Source organism: Lasiodiplodia theobromae (assembly GCF_012971845.1).
Source record: "Lasiodiplodia theobromae strain AM2As chromosome Unknown scaffold_34, whole genome shotgun sequence".
Lineage (NCBI taxonomy): Eukaryota > Fungi > Ascomycota > Dothideomycetes > Botryosphaeriales > Botryosphaeriaceae > Lasiodiplodia > Lasiodiplodia theobromae.
Genome location: NW_023336513.1, coordinates 420742 through 443799, shown reverse-complemented (window position 1 = coordinate 443799; position 23058 = coordinate 420742). Strand labels below are relative to the sequence as shown.

The 23058-nt window shown below is 55.4% G+C and overlaps 5 protein-coding genes across 5 annotated transcripts; 1 reads left to right on the top strand and 4 right to left on the bottom strand.

Moving 5' to 3' along the window:
• Positions 1 to 499: 499 nt before the first annotated feature.
• Positions 500 to 3534, bottom strand: LTHEOB_9932 (Beta-glucosidase; the record flags this gene model as incomplete). The annotated part of the gene is made up of 3 exons (XM_035519574.1): positions 500 to 2787; positions 2840 to 2937; positions 2993 to 3534. 3 exons carry the CDS (start codon positions 3532 to 3534, stop codon positions 500 to 502), a joined length of 2928 nt encoding a protein of 975 aa, XP_035368515.1.
• Positions 3535 to 10618: 7084 nt separating this feature from the next.
• On the top strand, positions 10619 to 12055 carry LTHEOB_9931 (Tetratricopeptide-like helical protein; the record flags this gene model as incomplete). Its single annotated transcript, XM_035519573.1, has 1 exon — positions 10619 to 12055. The coding sequence occupies one exon, from the start codon at positions 10619 to 10621 to the stop codon at positions 12053 to 12055; it is 1437 nt and encodes a 478-aa protein (XP_035368514.1).
• Positions 12056 to 13651: 1596 nt separating this feature from the next.
• LTHEOB_9930 (uncharacterized protein) lies at positions 13652 to 16637 on the bottom strand (the record flags this gene model as incomplete). The annotated part of the gene is made up of 7 exons (XM_035519572.1): positions 13652 to 13689; positions 13764 to 14951; positions 15007 to 15039; positions 15096 to 15297; positions 15791 to 15856; positions 15911 to 16133; positions 16195 to 16637. 7 exons carry the CDS (start codon positions 16635 to 16637, stop codon positions 13652 to 13654), a joined length of 2193 nt encoding a protein of 730 aa, XP_035368513.1.
• Positions 16638 to 17059: 422 nt separating this feature from the next.
• LTHEOB_9929 (uncharacterized protein) lies at positions 17060 to 19471 on the bottom strand (the record flags this gene model as incomplete). The annotated part of the gene is made up of 3 exons (XM_035519570.1): positions 17060 to 17815; positions 18004 to 18542; positions 18625 to 19471. The coding sequence occupies 3 exons, from the start codon at positions 19469 to 19471 to the stop codon at positions 17060 to 17062; spliced, it is 2142 nt and encodes a 713-aa protein (XP_035368512.1).
• Positions 19472 to 20464: 993 nt separating this feature from the next.
• On the bottom strand, positions 20465 to 22412 carry LTHEOB_9928 (Membrane associated protein Pal1; the record flags this gene model as incomplete). The annotated part of the gene is made up of 5 exons (XM_035519569.1): positions 20465 to 21258; positions 21310 to 21681; positions 21731 to 21779; positions 21988 to 22262; positions 22385 to 22412. 5 exons carry the CDS (start codon positions 22410 to 22412, stop codon positions 20465 to 20467), a joined length of 1518 nt encoding a protein of 505 aa, XP_035368511.1.
• Between the last annotated feature and the right edge of the window lie 646 nt (positions 22413 to 23058).

Below are 23058 nucleotides of genomic sequence, written 5' to 3'. Positions count from 1 at the left end.
TCATGCTCCCGCCCATGCGCAGGTACACGTCCCGGCGCACATCCATGTGCCTTCCCCGCCATCCCGGTGAGGCATGCTACGAGGCAGCAGCTGGAGCGAGGGCTGGGAGGCGCGTGCGCGGATATCCCGTTCCGCGGTGGTGGCGAGTGGGGCTTTAACAAGGGACGGGGAGGGCGTGTTCGAAGCTTCGAAAGCCACTGCTATCATATCCTCACTGATTCCCAGGAGAATACTTAAGCACTGCCTTTCGCAGACGTTCAGCAAAAATGACTTGTTTGCTCTTCCGCCCTCCACTCCCACATCCGTCACCTCACAACTCCCAACTCACCGCACCACTCTTCATCACCCTCACCATCATCACACAATCACCCTCACCACCATCAACCCAGAAAAAAAGTTCAGAACATCATCAAAATTCATTACTCATAATTACCACATCTTCACCCTAGCATTAAAAAGCCTCCCCCTCCCCTCATCCCCCCTTATGCCATTAACCCCCTCACAACTCAAGCACCCCACTCAACGGCAACGTCCTCGACGAGCTGCCAACATACACCGTCTTCTCATACTCGGAAATAACCCAATTCTGGCTGACGGTATCCCAGTTACTCAAATCCCTGCGCGTAACATCGACGCCAAACGTCACCGCCTGGCCGGGCTGAATCGTGTAGCGCTCAAAGCCCCTAAGCTGGACCTTCGGATCCTCCGGGCCGCCCAGGCTGACGTACAGCTGGGGCACCTCGTCGCCCTCGACGTCGCCCGTGTTAGCGACGGTCGCCGTGACGGTGAAGAGCACGTCGTACAGCGCCGGGTTACCGCCGGGCGCGCCGCCCGCCGCGATCTTCGGCTGCGGGGAGCCGTCGAGGGCGCCGGTGGGGATGTATGTGTCGTTCGGGGCGGCGAACTCGGTTTCGCTGTCGCCGTTGGCCGTGGCGGCGTCGGTCGAGTTGAGGTAGGGGTAGATGTAGCCGGGGATGGGCGAGACGTCGGCGGGGAACTGGTAGTCGCCGAGGTCGGTGCTGTAGTTGCCGAGGACGGGCGCCGCGGTGGTGTTGCCGGCGTTGGGGGTGTAGTCGGCGACGGTGTGCTTGACGATCTTCAGGTCGGAGTACTCAAAGGTGGTGTAGGACAAGCCGAAGCCGAACTCGTAGATGGGGGTGATGTTGTGCTTGTCGAAGCTGCGGTAGTCGATGAAGACGCCCTCGTTGAAATCGTCCTGAGGGGCGGCGTCGCCGTTGTTGGGCACGTAGATCAGCTCAGTGCCGTAGTCCTCGCGCTTGGCGCCAAAGGTGAAGGGCAGCTTAGCGCCGGGGTTGACGCGGCCGTAGAGGATGTCAGCAAGGGCGTTGCCGGACTGCTCGCCGGGAAGGCCAGCCCAGATGATGGCGGTCACGTTGGGGTTGTCGTTGAAGGCGCCGAGCTCGACGGGGCCGACGCTGTGGATGACGACGATGGTGTTGTTGTTGACCGAAGTAACATTGGCGATGAGCGCCTCGCCGTCGTGCCAGACGGTAAGGTTGTTGCGGTCGCCGATGTTGCCGTCGTAGTTAATGAAGCCCTCACCGCTGTCCGAGTTAACGAAGACGAGGGCGTGGCTGGCCTGGGAAGCAATGGCGTTGACGCGGTCGTAGTTGTAGTCGTCAGTAACCCAGTCGATGACGCCGTTGTTGGCGTAGACCTCGTTCTGAAGAGCAGTCAGGGGCGAGATCAGGTAAGGGTAGTTGGCGGTGCCGGAGCCCCAGCCCATGGCGAGGGTGCCGTTGGTGCAGCCGTGGTTGTCGCAGCCGTTGGGGCCGTTGGGCGAGTCGCCAGCGTCGCTGCCGAAGACACCGAGGAACTTCTCCTTGCCGGTCAAGGGAAGGGTACCGTCAACGTTCTTCAGGAGGACGGTCGACTTGGCAGCGGCCTCGCGGATGTTCTTGTAGTGGTTGGCGCGGACGTTGACGTGCTGGTTAACAACGCCCCAGTTGGCATCGGCAATGGCGTTCTGATAGCCGTAAGTGTCGAGGGTCCAGGAGTTGAAGTTGGTCGGAATGGCCTTCTTGTCGCGGCCAGTGTAGAAGTAGGCGGCCATGATACGGGTGGCAGAGTCATCCAGACGCCACTCGGGGATGGTGCCGTTGATGACAGCAAGCGTCATGTTGGCGCCCCAGAAAGCGTAGCCCGTGCTGAAGAGGGTGTCACCAGGCATGGCCATATCCAGACCGGCGAGGGAGGAGCCAACGCCGGAGTGCTGGGCTTGCCAGTCAGACATGATGAAACCCTGGAAGCCGAGTTCGCCCTTCAGGAGGTAGTTGAGCGTGTGCGAGTTCTGGCAGCCGTAGCTGTTGTTGATCTGGTTGTAGCTGCACATGACAGCACCAGTGCCGGCCCTGACGGCGTCGGCGAAGGGCCAGAGGTACAGCTCGTGCATGGTCTTGTCATCGATGTTGGACGAAAGGGACTCGGTGATGTTGTCGCCGAAGCCCTGCGCCTCGGGAGCCTGGCGGAAGTGCTCCTGCTCGTTGACGATGTAGTGCTTGGTGCAAGCAATGACACCAGCATCCTGAATACCCTTAATGGTCTCGGCAACGGCAATGCCGGACAGAGCTGGGTCGGGGCTGAAGCCTTCCCAGTTGCGGCCGCCAGTGGGAGTGCGTCCCAGGGGACCAACGACAGGGCCGAGAAGCACGTCAATGCCCTTTCCAGCAAACTCAGCACCCATATCGTATCCGCGCTGGTACCAGATGCGGCGATCGAACGAGGCGGCGACAGTGCCGCCGGAAGTGAAGGCCGAGTTGTGGTCGGCTACGGAGAGTTTAGCTGTGGACAAACGGCTTTGGATGAGTGATTGACATACTGAAGCGGATGCCAGTAGGCGAATCCTGCATGCACAGAGAGTGCAGGCCCAGACGAGGGACAGGACCAACGTTGCCAACGCAAGGACCGCCCTCCCAGCTGGTGGAGCGTTAGCGGCTGCTACTCAAGAGATATTCCTGTCCTGTCAACTTACCCGATGCCGGTCGTGAGGTTGACCTTCTCGAGGAGCGTCATCTGCTTGACAAACTCCTGGGCCTTGGCGTAGGCCTCGGCCCAGCCACCGGAGCCGTCCATCCACGGCGACGGGTAGAATGGCGGCGAAGTGGCGCCCCAGAGAGCATCGTCGGGGTTGGAATTGTTGAGGGCCTGTGGGCGGCGGATCAGTAGTCCACTTCTTTTGCATAATTCAGGTTTTTCAGGCAGAAGGAGGCGATTACAGGGGTGGAACCCATCGATGATGACGAGTAATATGAGGATAGCCACGCCTGCTGAGATGGTGCCAATGACGGCTTCCTTGAAGCTGAACCTGGCCGAGTCTCCCGGGCTCACAGCCGAGCTGGGAGAAAGCGAGCGCTCAGGAAGCGGGCTTGCTTCCCGAGGCACGGCATGCGGCTGGCTCGGGTTGGCCGTGTACGGAGGAGGAGGATCCTCGTACGCGGGCGTGGGAGACTCATAGCGTGGCAGAGCATCTTCCGCGGCGGGAGGAGGCAGTTCTTCGAGCGCGATATCATCCATGTTGAATGCAGGTATTGTGTGCAGATGAAGCGCAAGATTTCGTGGAAAGCGTGACAAGTGTGGAGAGTGTGCGGAGGGTTGTTTTCGGGTTGCGGGCGGAGGCGGTGATGGCGCCGCAGTAGGAAAAAAAAATCACCACGTACCTGGGAGGCGACAAACGGCGCGGCTGCGAGCGCAGCGGTGGCCGTGTTGAAGCGCATTGTCACGGTCTACACTCTCAACAGCGATTGAAGGGAAGACTGGGCCTGACGAGCGGGAATGATCAGGGGAAATAGCTTGGGCTTTATTTATGGCGGTCGCGCGACGCAACATGACTTCAGCGGACCGGGGTAGCTTGGGAAGCTCCCGGCGCGCGGGGAACCTTACCGCCGAGCGTTAGGCCAAATGTTCCTGCTGATCCTGCGCGCGACGGCCAAGCTCCAAGCCACCGAGAGCCAACTCTCCACCTGTTGCCGGCTAATCTCTCCCCATCCGGCTTGCGACATGGGGCTCCGTCCGGTCAGCTGGAGCCCGTGCCGTCTCTCTCTCCATTCCTCGTCGCGCGCAGCGCCGGGGATTTCCCGCTCGGAGGGACACCAAGGTAGCAGTGGCTAGCGCTCAGGCGGTTCGCCTTGGCATGCAAACACCCGCCCAGGACCAGCCTCATGAAACGGATTTGCAGCCTTACCCGCAAGCGACCCAGATCTCGCAACTCTCCTCTAATCTCCTCAAACGCACGCCGACCGACCGCACAAGCCCGCTGAGTTGTCGCCGGCTGCCAGCGATGCGGTGCTCCTCTCTGGCGCCACGGCCAGCCAAGCGGCGGCGCCTCTCGCGCGGGCTGCAGGCTGGTGGTGCACAGACTGGAAGCAGAAATAAAGCCGCGCTCCGCCTCCACACGCGCCCCAGAGATCGCCGGGTAAACGCCGGCCTTGGAGAGCAAAATTCCTGGGGGTTCGAGCGTTGTTCTCTCCCCCTCGCGCCTCATCAAGCCTCTCTCTAAGCGTTGCCGCCAAAATCCGCCTGCCGTGTAACGGCGGCACGACGCCCGTCAGCCGTCACAGCAATCCTATGCGGGGTTGGCGTTGCAAAAAGATGTCGCATCTAATGGTCAATGCAAGGCATCCGCCAGCTCCTGGTGAGAGGTGAGGTGATGGACCCAGAAGTTGCAATAACATTGCTCCGGCTCACCGCGCTTTTTTTTTTTCTCTCTTTCCCAATCCCCCCGGCCCCCGGATTCGGCGCGCCGCTCTCATCATCACGCCCCGCGCGAACCCGCGCGGCCCCGTGCTTTCGCTTCCACAACGCCCCCCGTGTCACCGTCTCCGCGGCTCTGCCGCCCGCCATTCCCACCCCACCCCACCGCATCATCATCGAATGCCCTCATACTATCTCACCCCAACCGCGGACTCCGAGAACCCATTTTAACGTTCCCACTGTCTACCGGCGGACACGAGCTTTTAGCGTCGACTGCGGGTCGCAATTGCCACCATTCTCCGGTCCGCCGTCGCTTGGCGAAAAAGTGCATGTCATGCCATCGGTAGCCCCCCAGTCATGGTGTCGCCCCGCCCATCGGCCGGCGCGTCTTCGCGGTCCGGCTTCCGACGATGACCGCCCCAACTGCCGTACGCTAGGCATAGCGCGCCCGCCGCTCTGGCGATTACCAATGTGCCCAATCGCCCAACCATCCATGCCCGCCCTGCTTCTTCGCTCATCAATTGAGATTCTGCCGAAATGAGGTGCGGCATGGATGCCTTCTGCACGCTGACTCAGAAGGAAAAATTCATCAACCTTGTCTTCCACCGCGTCCTCCGTTCAAGGAGCAGCAGGAAAAGCCCGAGATTTGACGGGTGCGTATCTTCTCCAGAGGGTAATTCATCTCGAATGCGCTTATCAGAAACGAGAACCTTGCTTTGCTCCATGTCAGACGAGGTGCCCTTAATCATTGTGGTATTCCCTCTTTTTCACCGATCGGTGAAAGAAGAATCGCCGGCCTCGCCTGTTGTCGCCGCATCGCCCCCGTGCTCCTGCATATGTAGTGCCCCTCTCCACTGTTCTGGAATCTCTTTCTCCGCCCCGCCAAGCCTCTTGACGTGCCCACCCCATCACGACATCACGCTGTCCACTCATCACAACTCCGCTCCGAGATTCGTCCCGCCTTTTGCCTCGCTTACTCGCCAGACCTTCCTTGTCCTTAGTGGTGACTTAATCAATGCTTCACAGACTACTATCCACACGGAAATTCGTCGGAGCGCCGATGGGATAACAGCTGTCTGTCGTGGCGCCATCCTCCCACCATCTCTCGCCCATCTACCGCCCCAAAAAAAGGTACCGGAACAGACGGAGTAAATAAGACAGCCAACAACATCCTGCGATCACACGCGTAGGTTTCTTCTTGTTGTCAAGCAAAAACACCTCACGCAACCCATGGCCGCTCTCTCATTGGCCGTCCCACTTCCCCCGGTCTATCCCGATATCCCCATTAAGCATGTTACTCCAACCCAAAATCCATCACCTTTCTACTTCGGGCCAAGCTGGGTGCCGAGGGAGTGGGTGTTGGGCTGCTGCCGGCTGCCCGCAAGGTTAAAGGTGTTAAAGTTGTTCCTGCCGCCGCCGCCGACCCTGCAGCGGGATCGTCCGCAAACCTACAGGAGGAAGGTGTAGGGCTGCATCGAGTGTAAAATAGCCTATGCTTGCGCGCGTCCTTGCAGCCGGCGGCTAGCGCGAAGTCTATGTGTTTTTAACGCACACGGGGATTGATGCGCCGGTTCGTCTTCGAGTGATCGGCTGGACATGTCGGACGTTGTTGCGTCCGACGGTTAAAGTGGAACGATGTTCTTCTTGAGCAGGATGCGGTATTTGTTCATTTGGTCATTTCGCGTTACTATGTTTAGGAGACTTGTTATAACCTATGGAGATTGCGGTGCCCATCTTCAATGATTGTGCTAGTAACAAAAGAAAAGGGAACAGCCTCAAACAAGATGAAAGTTCTCAATCGGGACATTCTGTCGGAGCTTCTCGTCAACCACACCACTATGCATTCGACCATGGACAAAACACTCCCCAATGAATTCCCATTCCTGTCCCTCCGCCTGACCAGGCAGCGGGACTGACTGCTTTGGTCGCAAGATGAATGGCACCTTCCCACCAAACAAAACAACGATGACGTCGCCCGGTTCGGTCTCTGGCGGACAGAGGCCCAACCATTCGTCCGACATGAAAAGCGTCTTTCCGCGGAGAGGGACGTTACCTAGGAAGCCATTGAGTGGATGCCATGTACCCTTTTCTGCCGCCAGCGGCTCCATGAACTTTCGGACCGAGGGCGGTAGGGACTGCAGCCCTGGGTCGTGCTGTTTCCAATATACCGCCAGCCGATGAGCTATCTCTTCTTCCTCCCAAATTCTTCCTTTGACGGGCTCCGAAGTCCTCAACATGATGGTCTCCAAGAAATCCCTGAACATCGCTTCTTCGTCTCCTTTATAAACGCTTTCGGAATGGCCGAGCCAGACGTAATACGGCTCTCCCTTCACACGAACCCGGCGTGATTTTACCAGTTCCCACAGGACATTGAGCGGGCAGCGAAAATCGTTATTAGTCCGGTAATCGAAGACGTAGAATTCCACACGGGGACCTTCATCCATCATTTTAGTTGATAAGACACCACTATTGATGGATTTCACAGTGCCTACACGTATGCCTTTCAAGGTAAGCGTACGGAGGCTACCGCTTTGCAAAGCGACAACATCGACATCTTTTTTGCTCGAAACGTCGAAGGGATGCTTCCCGAGGGCGATGTTCTGGCATATTTTGGATGACTTTGCTCTGTGCCAAAGCGCCCACGACGGACGGTCGGCGTCATGGCCACTATCCGGATGTACGGGGCAGCGATAGGTAGGACAGAAATGGCCCGTTGTTTCTCCCACGACGCTGAGGACGTCCAAATTTCTGCATTGCTCGATGCACCACAGGGTGAAATCGCAATACACTTCGCTGATCGGCTTCGCGTAGTCGATGGCCAGTCTTGCTGGTATGACGAGATGGGGTGAAGAGGAATCACTTTGGCTCATGTCTCTAGCTAGACCCAATAGAGCAAAAAGCTTGTCTCGAGGGTCAGTAGCGTCGAAACCGTTGCAGGTTTTGCGAAAAAGTTCAATCAGAGTCATCAGTCCACCACTTTCAGACTCGCCGCCATTGCGCTGTTGTGAAATGGCGGATAGGTCCTTCCAGGCTGGAGGAATGTAGCCGCAAGAGGATCCATGGAACCCGTCGGCGGAAACAGCGTTGTCGAAAATGGAAAAATGATTGGCGAGTAGGACAATATCTAAGTCGACCAAGTGATTCGGGCCAGCGTAGATGTACACCGGCCCTCGTGCGCGAAATACTTCTTGCAATACCCAAATCCGTTTGAACCAAGGCTGCCTCAACACATGGGAAAAAGCGGACACAAAGTCGGCAAGACGGTAATCGACATCGCCGTAGGTTATTTTCAGGCCATGTATCTTTTCTATTGCGGCGAGACTGGCGTTACTGTCGAGGTGAGACGTTGTTGGCCCCAGTACTTGATGCACGACTTCCTCGAAGTTTTGCATCTTTCTGATCCCGGATGGGATTTCCTCACCATCGCCAATCCATATCCAGACATACCCAGCATTTGCGTATATCCGGTCCATCATGCTGACTTGGTGTGCACGCTCCTCGTTGTCGCCTTGGTTGATGCAGAGTGCGTCGACCCAGAGCCATGCGCTCAGAGAGGGCACCTGTTGCGCCCGTAAGGTCCTCCGGATACTCTTGAGTGCATTAAAAAGATTCTCAGTCACCCGGAATGGGTTGAAAGCTCCAAAGAGGGTTTCACCGTCTGGGCTTTTTCGAGAATTACAGAATGTAATGCCTTTTTGTTTTCCCATATCTCCCCAGCAGTATGACAGTGCCATATAGGACATTTTTGAGTCGATAATGGTCGTTTTGGTAATGAGACAGCTCAATGGCTCGTCATAGTCCTGGGAAGGCATAATCGAAAGCAAACGTATCTCCTTGGCATCCCTGTCCAAGGGCTCGTAGTCGGCGTAATGCTCGTTTCGCAGTCTTCTCGCGGTGGTGCTGGCAGCATCCTCAATGACTTGGTCCCCTTTCACGAATCCGTCCACATTCTGGTTAAAGACAAATTGTGGAGTGAGATAATAGTTAGTCATTTTTCCTGCTGCTTGACATGGCATGCAGACGAGTTGCTGGCAGTTCGTACACGCGGAGAATTGATGCGACAGTGGGAGACCACAAGACGCACAAGGGTCCGAAGGCACCGCGGAACTCTTGAGCGCGAGTATTTTGGAGTTCAGTCCAGCCCTATCTTCCAGTTGAGGTTTCCCACTTGCATTGTCTTGTGACCTGCTCTCTTCAATGGACCATCGAAATCCATGCTTTTCAAACACCTCCTCATCGCTCAGGCCGGCATCGATGAATGTTCCAATGCTTCCAAAGAAGGCATCTTCGCTCGACTTGGATACACGCCCCGGGTCATAGCGACGAGGCAGCCAATTTCGGAAACTAACGAGGCTTGGTTCCTAAGGAGTTTCCACCGATTTTCAGCACCTCCTTAAACGTTTCATTAGATTGAGTGGTACCTTACTGCAACGGTGACCTCAACTCTTGCATGTTTCACATGATTCGTCTGATTAGGAGACTGTAAGGCGTCAGGAATGGACATACAATCAGCTTTCGGGTAAATAAGAGGTCACAAACGACTAACCTTTGCTCGCGCCCAGATCATGAATCGATCTCCTTCTTTCAGTGTGTCGATGAACTTTGCACCAGGAATTTTATCGGTATCCGAAGCCGAGCCTGCGTTCCAAAGAATCTCGTGCGTCTCCTAGTGGGCCGAAATGGAGTTCATGCAAATCCGGAACACGCCATCGCATGGTACGTTGTCGACCAATTTCCATCTCTGTTGTTCGAATTTTTCCGCGAGGTCAGACGGTTTGCTACAGCACGTGGTGTCCGTCACGAGGTGGGGTGATGGCCATCCGGAATTTCCATCATCTTCTGCAGAGCCAATGTGGCGTAAAATGGTAGCGTCAAACCAAGTACTTGATACCTCGGCATTCGTCATTGTGAACCCTTGGCCATGGCTCACGATGGAAAATTTGATGGCTGATATCTTCGCGGGCACAGGGTGCGACAGGAGGTACAGCTTTGTGGCTCGGGCGGCAGATGTGGCGTGGACTGTCAATACACGTGAGCTATAGCTGTGTACGAAGCTCTGGAAGTCTTCCGGGCTGTCCATGTGTATTGTCCGAAAGTGGTTTGTGGTAACTGCAAGTGCAAGATTCAATGACTACTTGATACGTTGATGCGGCTGGTCTAGGCGCAAAGCTGAGGAGGTGAACGGGTGATGTGTTGAGCTACCCGAATGAAAGCGCTAAATACCCTTTGCCTGCCAACAACGTCAAGAACTTCGTTTTGGACTCGGACTCAGCCGTTAGAGCTGTCAAGTCATAAAGCGGGGAAGAAATATTCACGTGAGCGCAGGGTTTCATACTCTGCGACCGGGACAGGCCAGCTAGCCAACCACTCGATGTTATCTTACGACGCTGATATCATGTCGCTTTCGGCCGCAGGGGGTCGTCGAACAGCCTTGAGGAGATAGTGATAGTACCACATCGTAAATAGATATTCTATTCATTCACTTTATTACAGTCTATTGTTACTGCGAATAAATTTTCCCCAGCCAGCATGCAACTAAGAATGGTCAGGTCTCCGAGAAATAAATAAATGAACATAAGCTATTCGCTCATCTGCACATTTTGACTCCCACTCTCGCTTCGCTTCTTCAAACTGTATTAGTGGGGATGTGGGCCTGGTTGAGTTTGCGCTGCCTTTTTGTATGAGGCTGAATGTGTTGTCAAGAGCGGTGTCAGGATCATCGAAAATTTTTCCGCAATCCGTATTTCGCAGTCCCATTTCAACATTTGGCGCGTCTTTGGACTTTACGTATATATATCCAACGCCACGGCAGACGGTAAGTTTATAACCATCTACATCGTTGAATTACCTCCTCAAAGTTCCCTACTTCCTTACTTTGTCGATATTTCCACCCTGAACTACGTCCATCATGGCTGAGGCCTTTGGGGTTGCGGCATCCGCAATCGCCGTAGCAGAACTGGGATTCAAGCTCACCAAAAACATCGCTGGCTATCTGAATGACGTCTCAACAGCAAGACAGCAGCTTGAAGGAATTACCAGCAATGTCGACATTACGGCGCAAACAATTGAGCAGGTCGGCTCTGTATTCAACAACCAAGACTTCATTGCTTCAGCCAAACCGCGTGCTATGGAAATTGCCATGAAAGCTATCCAGATATGCAAAAAGTCATTTGAAGAGATTGGAGAGGAAATCGAGAAGGCACAGAAGTTCTACGGCTTTGTTTTCCCGTTAAAGGTTAAAAGCTTGAAAAGGCTCGGTGACGTTCTGGAAAGCTACAAAAGTACTTTGATGTTGCTGATGCTTATTTTGCAACATTCAAAGGAAATGCGTACAGATCAGGAGCTGAGAGCAAAGGCCAAAGAGTACTTGCGCCTGAAATCCGAAGCAGAAAGTCGTATAAGAGAGGCAGCACGAGAAGAGGAGGCTGGACTTGCCGAAGAGGTGTCGGGTGAGGATCGCGGCATTCCTCTTACGTGCCAGGAGTCTAACAAGAGCTCAAGAGAGACGAAGGCAGAATCCGACCAAATTGACACGACGTCAGCAAAAGACAGTGGGAAATCTCCTACAACCCCGGAATACCTGCAAACTTTCACAATTCCCACCGCCCCTGGCCCCGGCAACAATCACTTATTCCTGGCCGCGATAAAGGAAGATACGCCTGCAGACAGAGATGCAACTACCCCGACGTCGCAGCATGTGACAGAAGCCCAGCTCGCAGATTGTATCGAAAGTCTCAACTACATGATTTGCAAGATTGAGCTCCTTCAGCAGGCCCTGCCAACAATTTCCTCCATCTCCAAGTGCCTGGAAGACAATAGGATCCCAGAAGCCGCCTCGAATGTGAAGAAGAAGCTCGACGCCATCGTGAACAGCTCCAAGCAACAGCAAGAGACCGAACCATCCACTGAGGACACCAAAACGGACCACAGTGAGCTGATTGGCAGAGGCACACACATCAAGACGGCTCTGAGGTGGTTGCAGAGTCACTTAATACACCGGGGCTCTTCTGTGAACAAGCCTGCGTCGGGTGCGAGCCATTCGAGATACGACATCGCCGTCCCTTTCACTGCTGCCACTAATGGCACGCTAAATGATGTCAGATCTGATACTCGCAACGACGAGACTACCGGTCACGGAACGACCCCCCACGCTATACTGGAATCCTCCATAAATGTCGCATCGAGCTACAAAAAACTCAGTGCTCCCACAGAGCCGGGGATGTACTATTATACGCCCGCGAAAATTGGATCCTCCCAGAAGAAGAATTCTATTGTCTCCTTGAAGCATTCTACCGGAGGGGAAATAGATGCTTTGCTTAAGGAGTGGACAACTGTGTACGATTGAAACACTGTATAATACTGTCCTTTCCATTAGGTTTCGAAGTAGTCTATTGAGTCAAAAACGTCAAAGGGGTTCATCTTGATAAATTCTTAGACTCCTCGATCCAGAGTGTACACGGGCTCAGAGTGATGCACAAGTGCCCCGATAGCTACACCATCAGAGTTCAGAATTACGGAATCTCGATCTCTACCATCAGAATTCAACAATTTTCTGCCACTCCTGCCTCCCTTTAGGTAGAGTCAACTCTCAAAACCAAGGCTTTCGCCGATAGTAGTGGGGCAGGCACTGTTGGGCAACCGTTTCGAATCTTCTACAGATTAAATTGCTTTTCTTTAAAGTTGTACAAGCTCCTCAAGATACACTTAAGTTGTATCTGCCGTAGTTAGCGAGCTCAATCGTAGCAACCCAAGCGAACCTTGCTATGCTACTTAACCCTCTCGACAAGCTCGACAAACGTAACTCAGACTCCTATGCTACAAGACAACACTCATCAGTGATATTCTGCAAGAGACTCGATTTCGGAGTGCATTAACGGATTTTTCACCATTGCATTGTCCCTGTTATACACCACGAAGGGTTCCAAGAGCGGGATTGAATTGACCTCAAGTTCCAGAATTCCAATTGGGGACAAAGTAAGACTTGACGAAATTAAAAGCACGCCATTCGCGTTGCTCTTTTGCAGCGTGTAGAAAGTCATCGATTGGGTTGATGAGCCTCTCGACCAGTCTGACCCATCCGGGCTCAGCTCCTAGAGTCCACTGTGATACTCCACTTGAGACGATGAGAACACCGAGCGCTTGCACGACAGATACGCCATGAGAAATGAAAATCCGGCATAGGTCTTCTTTTTCGCAAAGTATTGCAAGCGGCAGGGCATTGTGTCGATTCCGGTCCAATAAATTCGGGTCGGCTCCATAGTCCAGCAGAAGGCGGCACGTGCTCATTTGGCCATTTCGCACCGCCTCTGATAGTAGCGTATAGTCCACTAAGCCATTGGGGTTCATGCCGTGCGCGTACGCTGTCACAAGCACTGCATCCATTCCTCCTGCGGCGGCCAGGTACGCTGCAGGCCAAGGGCAGGTCACGAAACGTGTATCGATCACGTCAGGGATCCTGGATAGAAGCTCAAGAGCGAAATTTTCTTGTCTGGCCCGTAGAGCGACGTCGAGTGGGGTATGTCCAGCCCGGTCTTTATGCTGGAGGTAGTGCTTTGGTGCTTTTTCAAGCACGACGCCGATTATCTCAGGTTTTCCAACGAGGGCAGCTAAGTGCAACAGCGACGAGCTATGCTGTGGCCACTCCGGAGGCGCAAATTCAGATTTGGCAGGTATAAATTTAGTCCGATATTCTTGCCAAAGTGCATTGTAGGGTGAGGGTGATGGATGGTCGCGCCATGAACTGCGATGATCTGAGTTTAAACCTGTCCCTCGCAAATAGGCCCATTTGTTGAATAACAATTTTTCTTCTGGCCAATCAAAAGTGTCGAGTAAATCTCCTGACAAGATTTCGTGTCGTGAAATTCGATGAAGGTGATAAGGAAGAAATGAAAATGAGTATTCCAGAAGTGGTTTTGAGTAGCGGTGATAGCGATTGTAGGTATCAGGTGTAGTAGTCATAATCTCTTCCAGCTTGAGGTACTTGACGCAAGACTTCAAGATGTAGTAGTGGCCGCTTTGCAACGGGTCACTATGGGCAGACTCATGTAGCTCACTGAGGCCATATCCAAGCAGATAGTCAAGAACTGTCTGGTGGATCGGTTGTAGGACAGCTTCCCAACCATTGTACCGAAACTCGACCAACCCTCTGGAGAGATGTTTGACAACCTCCACCATGTCATCTTTGTTGCGTGTGAAATGCTCGCTGTTAACGTATTCGCATTCTGATTTGAAGCACATTTCGGCATCAATAGCCAAGAAATGCTGGACTTCCTTCAGTGTCAGTGGTCGAGCAGCGAAACACATCCACTGGAACAGCTTTAGAATCTGTTTTCGTTCTTCGGGGTCTTCGTCGGGCTCTGAAGCCAAGAGCAAGTTGCTATAAAGATGTTCCAGCTCTTTCGGTGTCTTCTTGATAGTTTCGAGGATGTACTCAATTGGTTTCCGCCGTTTGCTCAGAGAAAATACTCTGTCGGTCGTCAGGCATGCCCACTGGAATACTCCTTGGGATTTCCGTAATATTGCATGCTCGAAAGTCCGTCTTTCTTTTTGCTTGAATTGCTGAAGACGTTTTCCGACGACCACCTCAATATCGCCTTGGTTGTGATCTTCCATTTTGATGCTTAGGCCAGCTTCAAGCGTAAGAATCGGGTAATGCCTGCACGAGAAACAAATCTTGAGCACGCCACCAGCATGTTGAGCAGCGACCAAAACTTTCTCGAACTGCGTAATGAGCTTGAGAGCACTCTCTTCTCCAGACTCATCAAGAGCATCAACAAGGATATAGAGGTGATGCTTCGCAGAGACAACCGGTACCATCTCAGCGAAAAAGCGATAAAGCTCATCAACACTCCAGTTCCAGGCTCCTTTCTGAGCCCTTTCTTTCTGATTGAAGCTCTCTGTCAATCTCGAAAGGTATTCTGGAAAGTAGGGGAGAATTTGATTGAGCAATGCGCGGTACAAAGCGAGCAGTGTGGTCAGGGATTTGTCGCCTCTTCCGTTGAAGAAGAACGTTGCCAACACCTGTCGGTCATCCCTCTGGTTTTCGAGAGACTGAAAAATGTGCTTCATCATGGTTGATTTGCCTGAACCTGGCTTTCCGCGGATCCAGAGCAGTTGGCGTGGGTTCTGGGACCAATTACGGAACGTTTCGTGACAGAAGATCCAGTCACAGGTGCCCTCTGCGCTTTCGACACCATCATTGTGCCAGTCCTGATCTTGAAATGCTAGAGATCTCAAGCAGGCTGGAGCCATGTCAGTCAGATACCCTAAGTCAATGCTCACTCTAAGAGAACTCACCCAAGTCCTTTGTCGGTAATGATACTGTAAAATCTGTTGGGTGATCATATTAGCATCGTCTCTAACAAAGAGGAATTTCGAAGTCGCACTTTCTTGCTGAAACCCAGCATCGCTGCTCAGTTTCCTGATTTGCACAAGCGCAGCCCGGTAATTTGAATCTTCTACACTACTGAACTTGACCATATCGGAATGGTCACGATCTATCGGATGATAGTTGTTGCTTCCAATAGTGGCTGATGCAAAATCAACGAGCAATTCCTCTGGTCCCTGCATCTTCCAGAAGGCCCCGATCTATATCTCAGATTAGCAAAAGCCACGCTCAGCATATTTGAAGGATTACCTTGCAGGCAGTACGGGATAATCTTGTCTCGTAAAAGCTGGTAACCTGAATTTGTTTCGGCTCAAAGGCCTTTCGAAACTCGTCTTGATGGCGCCGAAGTAGTGCTGAATTTCTCCCCAGGGTCTCAAGCAAGCCGCGATTAGGTTGATCTCCAACCATAGGAACTAAGGATGCCGTTGCCATGCCAAGGTTTGGTACACCGAAGAATACAAATCCATGCGTTGCATTCAGAACTTTGGCGTACGCGTAATCCTTCATGTGGATGAAAGCCTTTTCTCCAATCAATATAATTGTCTGAAAGAGAAAATTTTCATGTGGGCAGTTGAAGTCGATGTCTAGATGTACTTTCGTGACTCAAAGCACATCTACGTCGAAAACTTCATTCAACTACTCACGTGGGAGGGGTACAGCGTCAAAAAGCACATGATCTGTCAATTCACTAACCTCTTTGATGACAAGACCGCCAAGGCTATGTCCAATGAATAAAAGAGACCTCGAGTGGCGCATCCTCTGAATGGTGTAAGTGTTAGCATATCATTTATCGAGACGTTCATAGAAACATACATCCTTGCTGAGGAGATCCATTAGGGCAGTGCGTAAACCAAAGCCCAGATCCGTAAGATTCTGAGCAGAAGAGCTTCCCTGCAACTGCGTGTCATAGCCGTATATGAACACTCGAGTATCCGGTAGATCCTTCGGCAACCCATCTCGAAGCCACATGAATGACCCTCCACGTTGCTTGAATGAACCAAAAGCATGACCGCTGAGACCAGAAATGGCGATGATGCTATGCATTTAATTAGCGAAGCCATACTTGGCTGCCGAAGTAGAGGTCCTTATCCACTCACTCCGTAGTACCTCCATCCTCGTCGCACTCATGCAATGGTGTGAATCCCTGAAAGTGGGTGTCCAAATGCAAGGTGAATCTCTCCTTTTCCCTGAGCTCCGCTTCCAACTGCCACTCGAACCCGTTGTTGCCAACCGTTGCGACATTGAGCAGAAGACTCCTTGCCTCTGACAAAGTCACCGTAGCAACCTTCTCATCAGCCCGATAAGGACTCCGCGCCAGCGAACCAACCTCCACGGTAAAATCGCCGTCTTGTTGAAATGCTGTCCTCAAGAGGTCCGGGATATCCTTCTTCCCGTACTTCTCCGGTATGCGTCTCAGCCTGAACACGGTGTCTGGGCGGAGCGCGCTAATGATTCGAGACTCCTCACGTGGCCCAGACCGACGGGCGCCTTCACCGGTGGTTGTCGTGAGCTTTGTCCGTTTGGCTGGCCGTGGCGACATCTTTATCCGAGTGGGATGCAAGCCCCATCAGGGCTTTGGCATGCTTGGGCATGTGTCGGGGACCGCTTTCTGGGAGTTGTAGCGAAGATGGAGGTGGAAGCTTCTGTGCGACAGAATACAAGGCAGCCGTCAGCCGCCGAGACGTTGTTGCAGTGGGGGCGCACACATCCACCAATGGTGTGTAGCTTCCAATGCATAATCCCTGTTCGGTCTATCATCGAGCCCCTCAATTGCGAACGAGGGTAGCTGTAGATCATACTCTATCCAAAGAATACGGGACTATCAAATTGCCAAAAAAAAAAAAGACATTACCATTCATTAAAAGTCGTGACAAGCTCTAATCTTTAAATCTATACCCCTCCTCTCCTCCCCCTCCCCACCCCTCCTCTTTTCTTTTCTCCCTTACCCAACCTCAACCCACCTCAATTCTTCACAAACCGCACAACCCCCTTCTCATCCGCCCCCAACCTCGCCTGCATCGTCCTTGTCACGACGCTCACCCTCCCCTTCCCCCTCCCCTTCCGCCACTCCTCCTCGCGCCACTCGCCCCTTGGCGGGCTGAGCAGCAGCAGCGGCAGGCTGCTCGCCTTCCACATGACCTTCTCGCGGCCCTTCAGGTGCGTCAGCACGACGCAGACGACCAACAACACCACGCCGCAGGCCATGATGAGGGCCGGCAGGGCGAACCAAGGCCAGGAGACGGCGATGAAGGTCTGGTAGGCGAGCGGGGTGCCGAAGGCGAGGGAGGAGTTGGTTGCGGGGGAGGTTGTTGAGTTCGATGTCGAGGAGGAGGAGGAAGTGGAACGGATGAGGTTGGAGAAGGACGCGGCAAGGGTGTTGAAGGCGGTGGCGATGTCGGTTTGCCAGTAGAGGGCGGTGGTGGGGGAGTTGTTGGCGGCAGTGATTTGGGCGGCTTCGTCGGTGTCGGTGGGGCTGGTGCGGTTGGTGCTGAGGGTGATGTTGAAGTCGGCGGAGAGGATTTGGGCGAAGGGGGAGGTGGTGTCGTTGGTGAGGGCGATGGTGAAGGTCGAGGTCGAGTTGGAGTCGGCGCTGGAGGAGTTGGTGGATGAGTTGGTTGCTTGGAATTCCTGGCAGGTGGAGCTCGACCAGCAGTCGCTGGAGGAGCTGGCCGTGAGTTCTACGTCGCGGGGTTCGGCGTTCATGAGTTGGCCGTTTCTCTGTAAGATTGTAGGTGGTTAGTTGGCTTTGCTTTTGTAAGTGTTGTGGGTGACTTTTTGAGCCGGTTTCGTCCAAGAAAGTGCTCCAACACGCATCAAACTCCCCCTCTTACACAATTCACCAACACAACTCCGCAGCAATCAAAGATGAAAACGAAAAACAAGAAAAAAAAAAGCATCCAACTTACCACTTCAACATCCTCATAAACCTTCGCACACCACCTAACCGCGCACGCCGTAACATTCCACTTCGGACTGGCCAGCGTATCCGCATCCCACGCCTGTCCACCCTCCTCGACCCCAACATCCAACTGCGCCACCGCGAACTCGAACAACCGCGGATCCTTGACACCGGCCGGATACGCCTCACCCGCGACGCTCCGGACGAGCGTGTACAGCTGGCCGAGCGGCTCGTCGTGCAGGGCGTTGCCGGCCAGGGCGCCGGAGCGAGGCTGCTCGACGAACGAGCCGTTCTGCAGGACGAGGGTGAGGTTGTGGTAGTCGGCCAGCGTGTACGTCAGCTGCGGGCACGCATTCTGCTCGCCGTCGGCCGCGGTCGACGCGTTCGCGCACGTCGGCGTGACGGAGCTGGAGAGGTCCTCGCACGTGGAGCACAGGCCCAGCGAGGCGAAGGCGTCCCAGGTGCAGTTGCCGGTCGGGCAGCCGAAGGCAGGCTGTTGCTCTTCAACCCCCAGAAGGGCGCTGAATATGGTTTTGCGCAAATTTGCTGTAAGGTGAAGTCTGATTAGCTGGGTTCCACGGGCCGCGCGTTTCACTTCAACGGTTTAAACCACATGGCAGCGTCTTACCGGAGCTGAGGACCCCACTGTCCGCCTCCAGCGCCTGGGCAGCAGGGAACCAGGTGTCGTTCGCCGCGACGGCGAGCGGGGCGATGCGCGACGGAAACGAGAGGATCTGCTGGGCGAAGGGATCGACGGCCAGCGCGACGACGACGACCAGCGCAGCGAACGACGCGATCAACGCCTTCGCCTGCATGCGAAACAGGAGCTTGACGCTGCCGATGGGCCCGCGCGCGGCGCCGTCAAAGAGGTCGAGGTCGGCCAGCTCGCGCGGCTTGCGGTCGGCCGGCTGGAAGTACAGCCAGCGCAGCTGGCCGATGCACTCAGCCACGACAGCCAGCATGAGGAAGCGGGCGATAGTAATAAAAGTCGACACCATGGCGTTCGGCGAGATGGACGGTCCCCAGTCGGCCAGCTTCTTGCCGTCGGCGTCGACGAAGATCCAGATGACGACGCCGAAGGCACCCAGCGCCAGCAGCACGCACACGATCTCCCCGATCCACCACTCGTTCCACTGGTCGAGGAAATGGATCCATCCGGGCGGCGGCAGCTTTTTCTTAGACGATGGCCCCCGGTTGTACTCGGGGTCCTCGGCGATCGACTCGTAGGGCGGGATGTTGGGGTTGCCGTCGAAGTGCTCGATGGCCCGCGACGTGCGTGTTGTGCTCATCGACGTGCGCCCCGACGGCGCCGCCATGGCGTTCATAACCGACGAGCTGGCTTCTTTCAGGGCATTTCCGCCGCCGAACATCTGGTCGCGCTCCGTCGCCATCGAGCTGCGCCGCGGGTCGCCCTGCAGCGTTGTTGCGTCGTCAATGTTGTTGTTGACCGGTCCATAGCCATCGCGGTTGTCCATCGTATATCGGGCTATTAGGGGGAGGGACGGCGGCGGCAGCAGGCCAGAGCTCTGTCTCTCTCTGGCTAGAGATTGCAATTGAACGTTGCGGGTGAGAAATGCTTATAATAATACGCACTGCTCAGATATAAACAGATCCTCTTGCGGCGCAGATGCTGGATCTGGCAGATGGGACCCATTCTGCGCACGTCCAATGAGCTCCATCACTGCTTGCCAAGCTGCTCTTCGTCCAATCGTCTTTTATGCCGCGTCAGGGAAATGTATGATCTTCACCACGGACCCAGAAAATTGTGGGGGCTGCTAGTTGTTCAACGGTGTCGTGGCGCATGCTTCTGGAAGAGAGCGCTTCGCACTGACAACGCTTTGAATCGTACGTTGATGGAACAAACCGCACCGCCTCGTCCCGCCGCCCGAACCGCGACGCAGCATACATGAGTCACCTGAGACGCCTTGCAGTCATGATTTTGTTGTTGCTCGATTCCTACGACGAATAGTGTTTATCCCTGCTGGTCCCTCGCCTCGTTCCGTTTTCCGTTTAAGGGGGATCCGGTCAACCTAATACATACTCCCGCCCGACCAGCAGTCCAAAAGTCCGGTATTGAAAAAGAAAAAGAGAATCCGCAAATTCGCCTTTCGCGCCCACTTCGCTTGCCTATCAAAGCGCCGGCGATCTTGATGGGTAACCTTTAGGAGAAATAGTACAGAAAAGAAGCCAACAGGAATTATTAAAAAGCCGGCTGCCCAGTCTTGCATTTTCAGTATGCAGCTAGCTCGCCATGTGCTCGTGTCCTCCTTCGCCAATGTCCTGATCGGTGCGGTGCTCTTGGGACGCACCCTCTTCTCGGCGGGATGTGGACAGGAGCGACCGATGCCCATGCGGCCATCTCGTCAGCCATGGCAGCTTTAAAGCCAGTAACCAATGCGAAGGCACTCATCCAACGCATGCGTGTGCTTGAGATAGTATTTCCTTGTTATGCCTCCTGTATGGCACACTTACGACGGCCTCCTCTCCGGCTTGGGCTTCCTGGGTCCTCCCTTCAGGGACTTCATGCGCGTGAGGAAACCGCTGGGCTTGGGCTCATCGGCTGGGCCTGCCTCGCCGGTGGGCAATCTCTCCAGGTTCGGCCGTCCAGGGGAGCTCGGTGCCCGAGCGCGACCGACCGAAGCGCCCTTCTCATCGTAATCATCGAAGAACGGGTTCTTCTCCTGCAGCTTGCCCCTGCCTCCTGCGCTCTGGGGACCACCCAACGGCGAGCTCTGGCCGTTCACGGGCGGGGGCGGGGGCGGGCGGCGGGATTCGTAGTCAACACCGGGAGACACCACACGTCCTCCGTAATCGCGACGGGGCTGCGAAATGCCGCGGATCCTCTGGGCGAGAGACTTCTTGCGTGCAAGGCCACCGCCACCCATTCCCATCTCCTGCTCCGAGTCGCGCCTCTCCATGTCCTTTCTGCTTGCAGGGGCACCCTCGAGGAAAGTGCTCGATCCGAGACCGTTAGACTCGTCACCGTGGATAGGCTCGATATCCGACTTGGGGTTGTAGAAGCCTGCCTGACCGGCCGACGGCTTGGGGAGGTCATCGTTGCGTGCGGCCGACGAGAAGTCAGAAAATCCCTCAGCACCGCGACCGTGGAACTGGTCAAGGTTCATGGAAGCGTTAACGGGACCAGAGCCACCCATAACGTTGTTGGCCGAACCCTCGGGGAACGCCTGCATCGGGGCCCGCTGAGATCCCTTCCGGTTACGGTGGGGGTTGCAAGCATCGAAGGGACCATCGTGGTGGAACACTAAGCGTTTTCGTCAGCAAACGGCGACAGGAGGGCCTCAACGAAACTTACTGCTCGGACCGTAGATGCCGGAGACGTCGAGCTTGTCAATGAGATCGAGACCCCTGGGCTTCCTGACTTTGCCGTCCTTGCGGCCGGATTCCCTCTCCTTGCGCTCCCTGTGCCTCCTCTCGCGACGCCGGCGCTCCTCCTCCATCGAGTGCTTGTCCATGATCGAGGACTCGGAGTTGCGACGGGGCCTGCGCGTCTCGCCGCCGCGCTCGGGGCTCTTGAAAATGTCGAGCTCCTCGCGCGGGGGACGGCGGGGAGGAGCCCTGGAGCCGCTGGCGTTGCGGCGGTGATCTTCATCCATCGGGCGGCGCGGCGGACGCCCCGGAGCGGTACCAGATCGCGGCGGGCCGGGCGGACGAGGGAAGGATGTGCCTGGCGGGAGTTAGCGACGCCAATCGGACAGATAGGAACAAACGCGTACCATCAGGACCGGCCTTCTTCTCATCCTTGTCTTGCAGACTCATCTCGGCCTGTGTTTTCGGATAGTCAGCGAACAGCTTGGTGAAGACGGCGAACTTGTCCATGGCGGTGGGCAGCGAGCGAGAGGGCAGGAGGCCAGCGAGGGCGCGGCGTCATTTTGTGCAGAGCAGCGAGTGGGCGGGCAGTTACACAAGCGCCTTTAGAGCGGAGCTTATCTGCGGCGGAAGCAGGGGCGTGGGAAATAGGCTCGGGACGTACAAACAGCTCTTCTGCAGCGGTTGCGTAGCTGGGCTTATCGGTAGCCATGTTGTTGGGTTGGTAGGCTGGGAATTGTGATTGGAACTGGCTTTGCGGCGGCTGGGAGCCCTCGAACTCTGCCAAAAAGGGGTTCCGCGACTGCGGGCGCTGGGCGGTGGTGCGCGGGGTGGGCAGTGAGGGCGACGGCGACGGCAGGCCTTGGGGCGATGCAGCGCGGTTGCGGAAGGGATTGTTGGAAGATAAGTTGAGCGACAGGGCGGGCGAGGGCCGACGCTCTAGTAATGGGAGGCGTAATCAGCGGCGATATGGGGCAAGGATGTTGCGCAAGGAGACGCATGAAACGACGACGGCAGCATAGGTGTGGATGTGTGGGTGGTTTGGCAACAGGGGAACGTACCTGGCACCGAGGGCTGGACGAGCGACATGATTGCCGCCCGATAACTGGCGATTGCGATCGGCTGCTAATAGGACCACTGCCGGCGAGAGATGAGGTGTTGCGTGTGTGCGGGACGCAGCAGCGAGTAGGACGGAGCGGGCAGCTTGCTGTTGCGCGGGCGACGCTTGGGCGCCCAAGAATGCTGAATGATGAAAGGCTGCTCGGATATGATAGCGCAGTGAGATTGAAACAGTGGAGGGGCGTGTCCGGGTGGGTGGTCTGGCGCGGGCTCTGCCTGGGCGGCGAAGGACGTGCAAGAGGGGTTCGCGGAGTCGCAGCGGCCTGTCCGTCTCTTTTAGGTACGCTCTGGCAGCAGCGACGCAGCGAGACCAGCGCCAAGTTTCTCCCCGACCAAATGCTGAGGGCGTGCTGCCAGAGCCGACTAAATTATAGCGAGTCAGCTGCAACCCCGGTGACCCTGGCGATCGAAATGCGCACGCCCAGGCCACTGCCAGGACCAGAACGGCCGAGGCTGGCGCGCCGGTGCCTGGCGCAGCGCGGTGGGCCGCGAGGCAGGCCAGCCAGCCAGCCCGCCCGCCGCCGCCCGCCCGCTTCTCCAGCAGGAGCTGAGTGGCCGCTCGTGAGAGCCAGCAGCAGCCCTGCCAGTGCCCTGCGTGCGGCCCGCAGGAGAGCAG